We start from the raw sequence: 14,429 nt of genomic DNA, 5'->3' as shown, positions 1-14,429 counted from the left end.
CTGTCTCTATACATGGTCCATGCAGCCTCAGCCCACCACCAGAGAAGACGGGGGAGAGGTTATTGCCCTCAGACTAAGGGTTTACACCGGCTGGGCGGCTGGAAAGACCTAAATGTTTACCAAGCGGTGTTTAATGGCCCGTTCACACTGCAGAACATGTTGTGTGCCACCGCCTGTCATCTCCCTGACTGCACCTCTCTGCTATCGTGTTCCATCACCTGTCTTCTCCCAGACTGCACCTCTCTGCTATTGTGTGCCACCCCCATCACCTCCCAGACTGCACCTCTCCACTGTTGTGTTCCATCACGTCATCTCCCAGACTGCACCTCTCTGCTATCATGTGCCACTGCCAGCCATCTCCCAGACTGCATCTCTCTGCTATCGTGGTCCATCACCTGTCTTCTCCCAGACTGCACCTCTCTATCGTGTGCCACCCCCATCACCTCCCAGACTGCACCTCTCCACTGTTGTGTTCCATCACGTCATCTCCCAGACTGCACCTCTCTGCTATCATGTGCCACTGCCAGCCATCTCCCAGACTGCATCTCTCTGCTATCGTGGTCCATCACCTGTCATCTCCCAGACTGCACTTCTCTGCTATCGTGGTCCATTACCTGTCATCTCCCAGACTGCACTTCTCTGCTATCGTGTTCCATCACCTGTCATCTCCCAGACTGCACCTCTCCACTGCTGTGTTCCATCACCTGTCACCTCCCAGACTGCATCTCTCTACTATTGTGCCACCGCCCGTCATGTCCCAGACAGCATCTCTCTGCTGTTGTGCCACTGCCTGTCACCTCCCAGACTGCACCTCTCCATTGTAGTATTCCATCACCTGTCTTATCCCAGACTGCACCTCTCTGCTACGGTGTTCCATCACCTGTCACCTCCCATACTGCACCTCTCTGCTATCGTGTTCCATCACCTGTCATCTCCCAGTCTGCACCTCTCTGCTATCGTGTTCCATCACCTGTCATCTCCCAGTCTGCACCTCTCTATCGTGTTCCATCACCTGTCTTATCCCAGACTGCACCTCTCTGCTACGGTGTTCCATCACCTGTCACCTCCCATACTGCACCTCTCTGCTATCGTGTTCCATCACCTGTCATCTCCCAGTCTGCACCTCTCTGCTATCGTGTTCCATCACCTGTCATCTCCCAGTCTGCACCTCTCTATCGTGTTCCATCACCTGTCTTATCCCAGACTGCACCTCTCTGCTACGGTGTTCCATCACCTGTCACCTCCCATACTGCACCTCTCTGCTATCGTGTTCCATCACCTGTCATCTCCCAGTCTGCACCTCTCTGCTATCGTGTTCCATCACCTGTCATCTCCCAGACTGCATCTCTCTACTATTGTGCCACCGCCCGTCATGTCCCAGACAGCATCTCTCTGCTGTTGTGCCACTGCCTGTCACCTCCCAGACTGCACCTCTCCATTGTAGTATTCCATCACCTGTCATCTCCCAGACTGCACCTCTCTATCGTGTTCCATCACCTGTCTTATCCCAGACTGCACCTCTCTGCTACGGTGTTCCATCACCTGTCACCTCCCATACTGCACCTCTCTGCTATCGTGTTCCATCACCTGTCATCTCCCAGTCTGCACCTCTCTATCGTGTTCCATCACCTGTCTTATCCCAGACTGCACCTCTCTATCGTGTTCCATCACCTGTCATCTCCCAGTCTGCACCTCTCTGCTATCGTGTTCCATCACCTGTCATCTCCCAGTCTGCACCTCTCTATCGTGTTCCATCACCTGTCTTATCCCAGACTGCACCTCTCTGCTACGGTGTTCCATCACCTGTCACCTCCCAGACTGCACCTCTGTATCGTGTTCCATCCCCTGTCTTCTCCCAGACTGCGTCTCTCTATCGTGTTCCATTACCTGTCACCTCCCAGACTGCACCTCTCTGCTATCGTGTTCCATCACCTGTCATCTCCCAGTCTGCACCTCTCTATCGTGTTCCATCATTTGTCATATCCCAGACTGCACCTCTCTGCTATCGTGTTCCATCACCTCTCACCTCCCAGACTGCACCTCTCTATCGTGTTCCATCACCTGTCTTCTCCCAGTCTGCACCTCTCTATCGTGTTCCATCACCTGTCACCTCCCAGACTGCACCTCTCTGCTATCGTGTTCCATCACCTCTCACCTCCCAGACTGCACCTCTCTATCGTGTTCCATCACCTGTCTTCTCCCAGACTGCACCTTTACTATCGTGTTCCATCCCGTGTCACCTCCCAGACTGCACCTCTCTGCTATCGTGTTCCATCACCTGACTTCTCCCAGACTGCACCTGTCCACTGTCTTATTACATCATTTGTCATATCCCAGACTGCACCTCTGCTATCCTGTGCCATCTCCTGTCAACTCCCAGACTGCATCTCTCTATCATGTTCTATTGCCCATCACCTCCCAGGAGGCAACTTTCTATTTTGTGCCACTGCCCATCACCTCCCAGACTGCACCTCTTTGCTATTGTGTGCCACCGCCCTTCACCTCCCAGGCCGCACCTCTCAACTGTGCCATTACCCATCAGATAGTACCAATACTGTAGGAGAAAATAAAGTGCAAATAGGGTCTTATCCAAGGGAGATATCAAGACACACGATCCGTTTGCGCTCACCTGATGTATCTAGTCAAAAGGCATGTCGGTCGACAGTTGCCGCAGATCCACCGGTCAGACTAGTGACCGATCGCGTATAAACCGGCGCTACTGTACAATTAAACACCCAGGCAGGTAGAAGATAAAACTGGATGATTGATTCAGATTCTCAACGCGTTTCGAAGTCCAAACACTTCTTCCTCAGAAGATGACAGTCAGATCCCAGACTGCACCTCTCTGGTATCGCCCGTCACCTCCCAAACCACCTCTCCGCTGCCCTGTGCCACCGCCCATCACCTCCCAAACTGCACCTCTTCGCTGCCATGTGCCACCGCCCATCACCTCCCAAACTGCACCTCTCCACTGTAGTGTTCATTCACCTGTCTCCTCCCAGACTGCACCTCTCTATCGTGTGCCATCGCCCTTCACCTCCCAGACTGCAACTCTCCACGGTCATGTACCAAGGCTCGTTACCTCTCAGACTGCACCTCTCCGCTGCCATGTGCCACTACCCATCACCTCCCAGACTGCACCTCTATCAAGAGCAATGGCCCGTCACCTCCCAGACTGCACCTCTCCACTCTAGTGTCCATTCACCTGTCTCCTCTCAGACTGCACCTCTCTATCGTGTGCCATTGACCCTTCACCTCCCAGACTGCAACTCTCCACCGTCATGTAGCAAGGCTCGTTATCTCCCAGACTACAACTCTGCTGTTGTGTACCACGGCTTGTCACCTCCCAGACTGCACCTCTCTGCTGTTGTGTACCATGACTCTTCACCTCCCAGACTGCACTTCTCAGCTGTCGTGTGCCACTGCCCGTCAGCTCCCAGACTGCACCTCTCTGCTGTCATGTGCCGCCGCCCTTCACCTACTTACTATCGTCTTGCAGCTTTGCATCTCCTCCACGTTACCCCGCCAGTGCCAATGTCCTGTGTGCTCTTAAAGAGGACTTGCACCTGCAGTGCCCCGAGCCCTGTGATGACTCTTGGATGTTTTTCTGGTGTTGGTTCCCTTTAATTTAAGCTAATCCAGTGCTGGGCTCAGTGTGTTGCTTCTGTGCTGTTGTTCTCTGTTGTCTGCCCCGGAGGAGCCTCTCTACAGGTGGGTTCATGGTGTTGGGTATTTTTGGTCATTTTGCTCCACTAATCCGCATGCCTGTCTCTCTCTCCCGTCTCCTGCTCGTCTGTCTGCTGCTCTAACAGGGTGTGTCGTTTGATCAAGTGAATAATCTTCTGATTGAGCCTGCTCGGATAGAGGAGGAAGAGGTGTGTACCCAGCCTGGCACTGCCCGCGAGCCACCCCTGCCCTCCACTGCCCGCGAGCCTCCACTGCCCGCGAGCCACCCCTGCCCTCCAAACCCCCAAATCACTCAGCAAATCCAGCACACCCCCTGTAGGGTCCTCTGGTGACGTGCGTGGGGTCTGTCCTATTTCTCCGGGGTCTGAGTGTCTGATGTGTGCATGGAGAGAGTGATCTTGTGTGATATGAGGAAGAAGTGGTGCCATAAACGAGAATGCCGCCTAATCATGGCTAGAGATCAGCGGTGACATCACTGAGAATGCCTCCTATCCATCACCAGAGATCAGCGGTGACATCACTGAGAATGTCTCCTATCCACCACCAGAGATCAGCGGTGACATCACTGAGAATGTCTCCTATCCACCACCAGAGATCAGCGGTGACATCACTGAGAATGTCTCCTATCCACCACCAGAGATCAGCGGTGACATCACTGAGAATGCCTCCTATCCATCACCAGAGATCAGCGGTGACCTCACTGAGAATGTCTCCTATCCATCACCAGAGATCAGCGGTGACATCACTGAGAATGTCTCCTATCCATCACCAGAGATCAGCGGTGACATCACTGAGAATGCCTCCTATCCATCACCAGAGATCAGAGGTGACATCACTGAGAATGTCTCCTATCCATTACCAGAGATCAGCGGTGACATCACTGAGAATGCCTCCTATCCATCACCAGAGATCAGTGGTGACATCACTGAGAATGCCTCCTATCCATCACCAGAGATCAGCGGTGACATCACTGAGAATGCCTCCTATCCATCACCAGAGATCAGCGGTGACATCACTGAGAATGTCTCCTATCCACCACCAGAGATCAGCGGTGACATCACTGAGAATGTCTCCTATCCATCACCAGAGATCAGCGGTGACATCACTGAGAATGCCTCCTATCCATCACCAGAGATCAGAGGTGACATCACTGAGAATGTCTCCTATCCATTACCAGAGATCAGCGGTGACATCACTGAGAATGCCTCCTATCCATCACCAGAGATCAGAGGTGACATCACTGAGAATGTCTCCTATCCATTACCAGAGATCAGCGGTGACATCACTGAGAATGCCTCCTATCCATCACCAGAGATCAGCGGTGACATCACTGAGAATGCCTCCTATCCATCACCAGAGATCAGCGGTGACATCACTGAGAATGCCTCCTATCCATCACCAGAGATCAGCGGTGACATCACTGAGAATGTCTCCTATCCATCACCAGAGATCAGCGGTGACATCACTGAGAATGTCTCCTATCCACCACCAGAGATCAGCGGTGACATCACTGAGAATGTCTCCTATCCATCACCAGAGATCAGAGGTGACATCACTGAGAATGCCTCCTATCCGTCACCAGAGATCAGCGGTGACATCACTGAGAATGTCTCCTATCCATCACCAGAGATCAGCGGTGACATCACTGAGAATGTCTCCTATCCATCACCAGAGATCAGCGGTGACATCACTGAGAATGTCTCCTATCCATCACCAGAGATCAGCGGTGACATCACTGAGAATGCCTCCTATCCATCACCAGAGATAGGCAGTGACATCACTGAGAATGTCTCCTATCCATCACCAGAGATCAGAGGTGACATCACTGAGAATGCCTCCTATCCATCACTAGAGATCAGAGGTGACATCACTGAGAATGTCTCCTATCCATCACCAGAGATCAGAGGTGACATCACTGAGAATGCCTCCTATCCATCACCAGAGATCAGCGGTGACATCACTGAAAATGCCTCCTATCCATCACCTGAGATCAGCGGTGACATCACTGAGAATGTCTCCTATCCATCACCAGAGATCAGCGGTGACATCACGGAGAATGCCTCCTATCCATCACCAGAGATCAGAGGTGACATCACTGAGAATGTCTCCTATCCATCACCAGAGATCAGCGGTGACATCACTGAGAATGTCTCCTATCCATCACCAGAGATCAGCGGTGACATCACTGAGAATGCCTCCTATCCATCACCAGAGATAGGCAGTGACATCACTGAGAATGTCTCCTATCCATCACCAGAGATCAGAGGTGACATCACTGAGAATGCCTCCTATCCATCACTAGAGATCAGAGGTGACATCACTGAGAATGTCTCCTATCCATCACCAGAGATCAGAGGTGACATCACTGAGAATGCCTCCTATCCATCACCAGAGATCAGCGGTGACATCACTGAGAATGCCTCCTATCCATCACCTGAGATCAGCGGTGACATCACTGAGAATGTCTCCTATCCATCACCAGAGATCAGCGGTGACATCACGGAGAATGCCTCCTATCCATCACCAGAGATCAGAGGTGACATCACTGAGAATGTCTCCTATCCATCACCAGAGATCAGCGGTGACATCACTGAGAATGTCTCCTATCCATCACTAGAGATCAGCGGTGACATCACTGAGAATGCCTCCTATCCATCACCAGAGATTAGCGGTGACATCACTGAGAATGTCTCCTATCCATCACCAGAGATCAGCGGTGACATCACGGAGAATGCCTCCTATCCATCACCAGAGATCAGAGGTGACATCACTGAGAATGTCTCCTATCCATCACCAGAGATCAGCGGTGACATCACTGAGAATGTCTCCTATCCATCACTAGAGATCAGCGGTGACATCACTGAGAATGCCTCCTATCCATCACCAGAGATTAGCGGTGACATCACTGAGAATGTCTCCTATCCATCACCAGAGATCAGCGGTGACATCACTGAGAATGCCTCCTATCCATCACCAGAGATTAGCGGTGACATCACTGAGAATGTCTCCTATCCATCACCAGAGATCAGCGGTGACATCACTGAGAATGTCTCCTATCCATCACCAGAGATCAGAGGTGACATCACTGAGAATGCCTCCTATCCATCACCAGAGATCAGAGGTGACATCACTGAGAATGTCTCCTATCCATCACCAGAGATCAGCGGTGACATCACTGAGAATGTCTCCTATCCATCACCAGAGATCAGCGGTGACATCACTGAGAATGCCTCCTATCCATCACCAGAGATCAGCGGTGACATCACTGAGAATGCCTCCTATCCATCACCAGAGATCAGAGGTGACATCACTGAGAATGCCTCCTATCCATCACTAGAGATCAGCGGTGACATCACTGAGAATGCCTCCTATCCATCACCAGAGATCAGAGGTGACATCACTGAGAATGCCTCCTATCCATCACCAGAGATCAGCGGTGACATCACTGAGAATGTCTCCTATCCTTCACCAGAGATCAGCGGTGACATCACTGAGAATGCCTCCTATCCATCACCAGAGATCAGCGGTGACATCACTGAGAATGTCTCCTATCCATCACCAGAGATCAGCGGTGACCTCACTGAGAATGCCTCCTATCCATCACCAGAGATCAGCGGTGACATCACTGAGAATGTCTCCTATCCATCACCTGAGATCAGAGGTGACATCACTGAGAATGTCTCCTATCCATCACCAGAGATCAGCGGTGACCTCACTGAGAATGCCTCCTATCCATCACCAGAGATCAGCGGTGACATCACTGAGAATGTCTCCTATCCATCACCAGAGATCAGCGGTGACATCACTGAGAATGTCTCCTATCCATCACCTGAGATCAGAGGTGACATCACTGAGAATGCCTCCTATCCATCACCAGAGATCAGCGGTGACCTCACTGAGAATGCCTCCTATCCATCACCAGAGATCAGCGGTGACATCACTGAGAATGCCTCCTATCCATCACTAGATATCAGAGGTGACATCACTGAGAATGCCTCCTATCCATCACTAGAGATCAGAGGTGACATCACTGAGAATGTCTCCTATCCATCACCAGAGATCAGCGGTGACATCACTGAGAATGCCTCCTATCCATCACCAGAGATCAGCGGTGACATCACTGAGAATGCCTCCTATCCATCACCAGAGATCAGCGGTGACATCACTGAGAATGTCTCCTATCCATCACCAGAGATCAGAGGTGACATCACTGAGAATGCCTCCTATCCATCACCAGAGATCAGCGGTGACCTCACTGAGAATGCCTCCTATCCATCACCAGAGATCAGCGGTGACATCACTGAGAATGTCTCCTATCCATCACCAGAGATCAGAGGTGACATCACTGAGAATGTCTCCTATCCATCACCAGAGATCAGAGGTGACATCACTGAGAATACCTCCTATCCATCACCAGAGATCAGCGGTGACATCACTGAGAATGCCTCCTATCCATCACCAGAGATCAGCGGTGACATCACTGAGAATGTCTCCTATCCATCACCAGAGATCAGAGGTGACATCACTGAGAATGCCTCCTATCCATCACTAGATATCAGAGGTGACATCACTGAGAATGCCTCCTATCCATCACCAGAGATCAGCGGTGACATCACTGAGAATGCCTCCTATCCATCACTAGAGATCAGAGGTGACATCACTGAGAATGTCTCCTATCCATCACTAGAGATCAGAGGTGACATCACTGAGAATGTCTCCTATCCATCACCAGAGATCAGCGGTGACATCACTGAGAATGCCTCCTATCCATCACTAGAGATCAGCGGTGACATCACTGAGAATGCCTCCTATCCATCACCAGAGATCAGCGGTGACATCACAGAGAATGCCTCCTATCCATCACGTGAGATCAGAGGTGACATCACTGAGAATGCCTCCTATCCATCACCAGAGATCAGCGGTGACATCACTGAGAATGCCTCCTATCCATCACCTGAGATCAGAGGTGACATCACTGAGAATGTCTCCTATCCATCACCAGAGATCAGCGGTGACATCACTGAGAATGCCTCCTATCCATCACCAGTGATCAGCGGTGACATCACTGAGAATGTCTGCTATCCATCACCAGAGATCAGCGGTGACATCACTGAGAATGTCTCCTATCCATCACTAGAGATCAGCGGTGACATCACTGAGAATGTCTCCTATCCATCACTAGAGATCAGAGGTGACATCACTGAGAATGCCTCCTATCCATCACTAGAGATCAGCGGTGACATCACTGAGAATGCCTCCTATCCATCACCAGAGATCAGCGGTGACATCACTGAGAATGTCTCCTATCCATCACCAGAGATCAGAGGTGACATCACTGAGAATGTCTCCTATCCATCACCAGAGATCAGAGGTGACATCACTGAGAATGTCTCCTATCCATCACCAGAGATCAGCGGTGACCTCACTGAGAATGCCTCCTATCCATCACTAGAGATCAGAGGTGACATCACTGAGAATGCCTCCTATCCATCACCAGAGATCAGCGGTGACATCACTGAGAATGTCTACTATCCATCACTAGAGATCAGCGGTGACATCACTGAGAATGTCTACTATCCATCACTAGAGATCAGGGGTGACATCACTGAGAATGCCTCCTATCCATCACTAGAGATCAGAGGTGACATCACTGAGAATGCCTCCTATCCATCACTAGAGATCAGCGGTGACATCACTGAGAATGCCTCCTATCCATCACCAGAGATCAGCGGTGACCTCACTGAGAATGCCTCCTATCCATCACCAGAGATCAGAGGTGACCTCACTGAGAATGCCTCCTATCCATCACCAGAGATCAGCGGTGACATCACTGAGAATGCCTCCTATCCATCACCAGAGATCAGAGGTGACATCACTGAGAATGCCTGCTGTCCATCACTAGAGATCAGAGGTGACATCACTGAGAATGCTTCCTATCCATCACCAGAGATCAGAGGTGACATCACTGAGAATGTCTCCTATCCATCACCAGAGATCAGCGGTGACATCACTGAGAATGCCTCCTATCCATCACCAGAGATCAGCGGTGACATCACTGAGAATGCCTCCTATCCATCACCAGAGATCAGCGGTGACATCACTGAGAATGTCTCCTATCCATCACCAGAGATCAGCGGTGACATCACTGAGAATGCCTCCTATCCATCACCAGAGATCAGCGGTGACCTCACTGAGAATGCCTCCTATCCATCACCAGAGATCAGCGGTGACATCACTGAGAATGTCTCCTATCCATCACCAGAGATCAGAGGTGACATCACTGAGAATGCCTCCTATCCATCACCAGAGATCAGCGGTGACCTCACTGAGAATGTCTCCTATCCATCACCAGAGATCAGAGGTGACATCACTGAGAATATCTCCTATCCATTACCAGAGATCAGCGGTGACCTCACTGAGAATGTCTCCTATCCATCACCAGAGATCAGCGGTGACATCATTGAGAATGCCTCCTATCCATCACCAGAGATCAGCGGTGACCTCACTGAGAATGCCTCCTTTTCATCACCAGAGATCAGCGGTGACCTCACTGAGAATGCCTCCTATCCATCACCAGAGATCAGAGGTGACATCACTGAGAATGCCTCCTATCCATCACCAGAGATCAGCGGTGATATCACTGAGAATGTCTCCTATCCATCACCAGAGATCAGCGGTGACCTCACTGAGAATGCCTCCTATCCATCACCAGAGATCAGCGGTCTGTACATTTGCTGCAGATCAGATTTTTTACTGGACAGGACTGCAGCTCTGGAGGTGACTGGAGGATAAGACATGCTACAACAGTAGAATAGTGATTGCAACTCAGGAGGTGACTGAAGGACAATGTAACATTTGTTGCAGCTGTGGGTGTGACTGGAGCACGGTGGCTGCAGCTGTGGGTGTGACTGGAGCACGGTGGCTGCAGCTGTGGGTGTGACTGGAGCACGGTGGCTGCAGCTGTGGGTGTGACTGGAGCATGGTGCGTGATACTTATTAGTGGGGGCAGCTCTGAAGGAGACTGGTGGACGGCCGTCTGTACAATTGCTGGAGATCAGATTTTGGACAGGACTGCAGCTCTGGAAGTGACTGGTGAATAAGAGACTATGTAACAGCAGAATAGTGACCGCTGCTCTGGAGGTGACTGAAGCCCATGTAACATTAGTTGGTGCAGAAGTGGATGTGACTGGAGCACGGTGACTGACCGTGCTCCAGTCGCACGCAGAGCTGCAATGAGACCGATTAGTGGCTGCAGCTCTGGGTGTGACTGCAGCACGGTGGATGATATTCGTGGGTGCTGCTCTGGGTGTGACTGGAGCACGGTGGCTGCAGCTCTGGGTGTGACTGGAGTACGGTGGATGAGATCGATTAGTGGCTGCAGCTCTGGGTGTGACTGGAGCACGGTGGATGAGATCGATTAGTGGCTGCAGCTCTGGGTGTGACTGGAGCACGGTGGATGAGATCGATTAGTGGCTGCAGCTCTGGGTGTGACTGGAGCACGGTGGATGATATTAGTGGGTGCTGCTCTGAATGTGACGAGCGCGGTGGCTGCAGCTCTGGGTGTGACTGGAGCACAGTGGATGATATTAGTGGGTGCTGCTCTGGATGTGACGGGAGCGCGGTGGCTGCAGCTCTGGGTGTGTCTGGAGCACAGTGGATGATATTAGTGGGTGCTGCTCTGGATGTGACCGGAGCACGGTGGCTGCAGCTCTGGATGTGACCGGAGCACAGTGGATGATATTAGTCGGTGCTGCTCTGGATGTGACCGCAGCACGGTGGCTGCAGTTCTGGATGTGACCGGAGCACGGTAGCTGCAGCTCTGGGTGTGACTAGAGCACGGTGGATGATATTAGTGGGTGCTGCTCTGGATGTGACGGGAGCACGGTGGCTGCAGCTCTGGGTGTGACCGGAGCGCGGTGGCTGCAGCTCTGGGTGTGACCGGAGCACGGTGGCTGCAGCTCTGGGTGTGACTGGAGCACGGTGGATGATATTAGTGGGTGCTGCTCTGGATGTGACGGGAGCACGGTGGCTGCAGCTCTGGGTGTGACCGGAGCGCGGTGGCTGCAGCTCTGGGTGTGACCGGAGCACGGTGGCTGCAGCTCTGGGTGTGACTGGAGCACGGTGGATGATATTAGTGGGTGCTGCTCTGGATGTGACGGGAGCACGGTGGCTGCAGCTCTGGGTGTGACCGGAGCGCGGTGGCTGCAGCTCTGGGTGTGACCGGAGCACGGTGGCTGCAGCTCTGGGTGTGACTGGAGCACGGTGGATGATATTAGTGGGTGCTGCTCTGGATGTGACGGGAGCACGGTGGCTGCAGCTCTGGGTGTGACCGGAGCGCGGTGGCTGCTGCTCTGGGTGTGATCGGAGCGCGGTGGCTGCTGCTCTGGATGTGACCGGAGCACAGTGGATGATATTAGTGGGTGCTGCTCTGGATGTGACCGGAGCACGGTGGCTGCAGCTCTGGATGTGACCGGAGCACAGTGGATGATATTAGTGGGTGCTGCTCTGGATGTGACGGGAGCGCGGTGGCTGCTGCTCTGGGTGTGACGGGAGCGCGGTGGCTGCAGCTCTGGATGTGACCGGAGCACGGTGGCTGCTGCTCTTGGTGTGATCGGAGCGCGGTGGCTGCTGCTCTGGATGTGACCGGAGCACAGTGGATGATATTAGTGGGTGCTGCTCTGGGTGTGACCGGAGCGCGGTGGCTGCAGCTCTGGGTGTGACCGGAGCACGGTGGCTGCAGCTCTGGGTGTGACCGGAGCGCGGTGGCTGCTGCTCTTGGTGTGATCGGAGCGCGGTGGCTGCTGCTCTGGATGTGACCGGAGCACAGTGGATGATATTAGTGGGTGCTGCTCTGGATGTGACGGGAGCGCGGTGGCTGCAGCTCTGGGTGTGACCGGAGCACGGTGGCTGCAGCTCTGGGTGTGACCGGAGCACGGTGGCTGCAGCTCTGGGTGTGACCGGAGCGCGGTGGCTGCTGCTCTTGGTGTGATCGGAGCGCGGTGGCTGCTGCTCTGGATGTGACCGGAGCACAGTGGATGATATTAGTGGGTGCTGCTCTGGGTGTGACCGGAGCGCGGTGGCTGCAGCTCTGGGTGTGACCGGAGCGCGGTGGCTGCTGCTCTGGGTGTGATCGGAGCGCGGTGGCTGCTGCTCTGGATGTGACTGGAGCACAGTGGATGATATTAGTGGGTGCTGCTCTGGATGTGACCGGAGCACGGTGGCTGCAGCTCTGGATGTGACTGGAGCACAGTGGATGATATTAGTGGGTGCAGCTCTGGATGTGACGGGAGCGCGGTGGCTGCAGCTCTGGGTGTGACGGGAGCACGGTGGCTGCAGCTCTGGGTGTGACTGGAGCGTAGCACACAGCTGGATCAGCGTCCCCCTGCATTATTCGGGGTCTCGTGCACAGGATATCACGCGCCCCCTGGTCCTCTCTGCTTGGCTTATTTTCGGGGGTGCCCTGGCTTCCTTTCTGCCCCCTGTACCCCAGTAATGGGCTCTGTCTTCTGCTTGCAGCTTACTCTCACCATCCTGCGGCAGACGGGGGGTCTGGGCATCAGCATTGCAGGGGGCAAAGGGTCCACCCCCTACAAGGGAGATGATGAGGTGAGTGGTTGTGGGGGGGCGCTGTGTGATATCACACGGGGCACATGCTGCCTGCGTCCTCTGGGGGTGTTATACTCCGATCTGCCCGTCCTCTGATGGCAGATTTGGGGGTCACTCGGGGCGGCTCTGACGCCATCTGTCTGCTTACAGGGGATCTTCATCTCACGAGTAGCTGAGGAGGGTCCCGCGGCCCGTGCGGGGGTCAGAGTGGGGGACAAGCTCCTGGAGGTGAGTGACGGGCCGAGCAGGGGGCTCTGAGAAGCCTCCGGACACTTCCACGTCTCCTTCATGGAGGTGTAATTTCACTGTGTGTGAGTATGGACAGTGGCTTGTGAAAGTATTCACCCCCATTTGTTTTTACCTGTTTTGTTACATTACAACCTGTTATTGTTTTTGTAATTCGATTTGTGTGAGATGCATCAGCACTAAATAGTCTTAAGTTGATTTATTGAGAAAAATATAATCATAAAGTACATTTATAAAATAACTAAAAGATGTCATGTGCATATGTATTCACCCCTTTTGCAATGAAGCCCCTATAAATTTCTGGTGCAATCAATTCCCTTCATAAGTCCCATGCTTAGTGACAGATTGCACACAGGTGGACATCCTAAGTGTCACGTGTCTGTCACTATACACACTTTACCTTTTGTCAAAGGCCACAGAGGCTGCAACACCATTAACAAGAGGCACCACAAACCACCACCATGAAAACCAAGGAGACCTCCAAACAACACCATGAAGACCAAGGAGATCTCCAAACAACACCATGAAGACCAAGGAGATCTCCAAACAACACCATGAAGACCAAGGAGATCTCCAAACAACACCATGAAGACCAAGGAGATCTCCAAACAACACCATGAAGACCAAGGAGATCTCCAAACAACACCATGAAGACCAAGGAGATCTCCAAACAACACCATGAAGACCAAGGAGATCTCCAAACAACACCATGAAGACCAAGGAGATCTCCAAACAACACCATGAAGACCAAGGAGATCTCCAAACAACACCATGAAGACCAAGGAGATCTCCAAACAACACCATGAAGACCAAGGAGATCTCCAAACAACACCATGAAGACCAAGGAGATCTCCAAACAACACCATGAAGACCAAGGAGATCTCCAAACA

General features: G+C 52.6%; 1 protein-coding gene across 15 annotated transcripts in view; it reads left to right on the top strand.

The window, feature by feature from the left end:
- The window catches only part of SCRIB (scribble planar cell polarity protein), a 182,473-nt gene that overhangs the window by 50,851 nt on the left and 117,193 nt on the right, over positions 1-14,429 (top strand). For 13 of the 15 annotated variants that reach the window (XM_077271498.1, XM_077271496.1, XM_077271497.1 and 10 more), the window contains exons 16-18: positions 3,813-3,875; positions 13,204-13,293; positions 13,444-13,521. In XM_077271498.1, the coding sequence (XP_077127613.1) occupies positions 3,813-3,875; positions 13,204-13,293; positions 13,444-13,521 (231 nt within the window). The remainder of the gene's footprint in view (positions 1-3,812; positions 3,876-13,203; positions 13,294-13,443; positions 13,522-14,429) is intronic. The other 2 variants (XM_077271488.1, XM_077271493.1) reach the window with 2 other exon arrangements.

This window comes from Ranitomeya variabilis, chromosome 6 (assembly GCF_051348905.1).
Source record: "Ranitomeya variabilis isolate aRanVar5 chromosome 6, aRanVar5.hap1, whole genome shotgun sequence".
Lineage (NCBI taxonomy): Eukaryota > Metazoa > Chordata > Amphibia > Anura > Dendrobatidae > Ranitomeya > Ranitomeya variabilis.
This window is presented reverse-complemented; position numbering and strand designations above follow the sequence as displayed.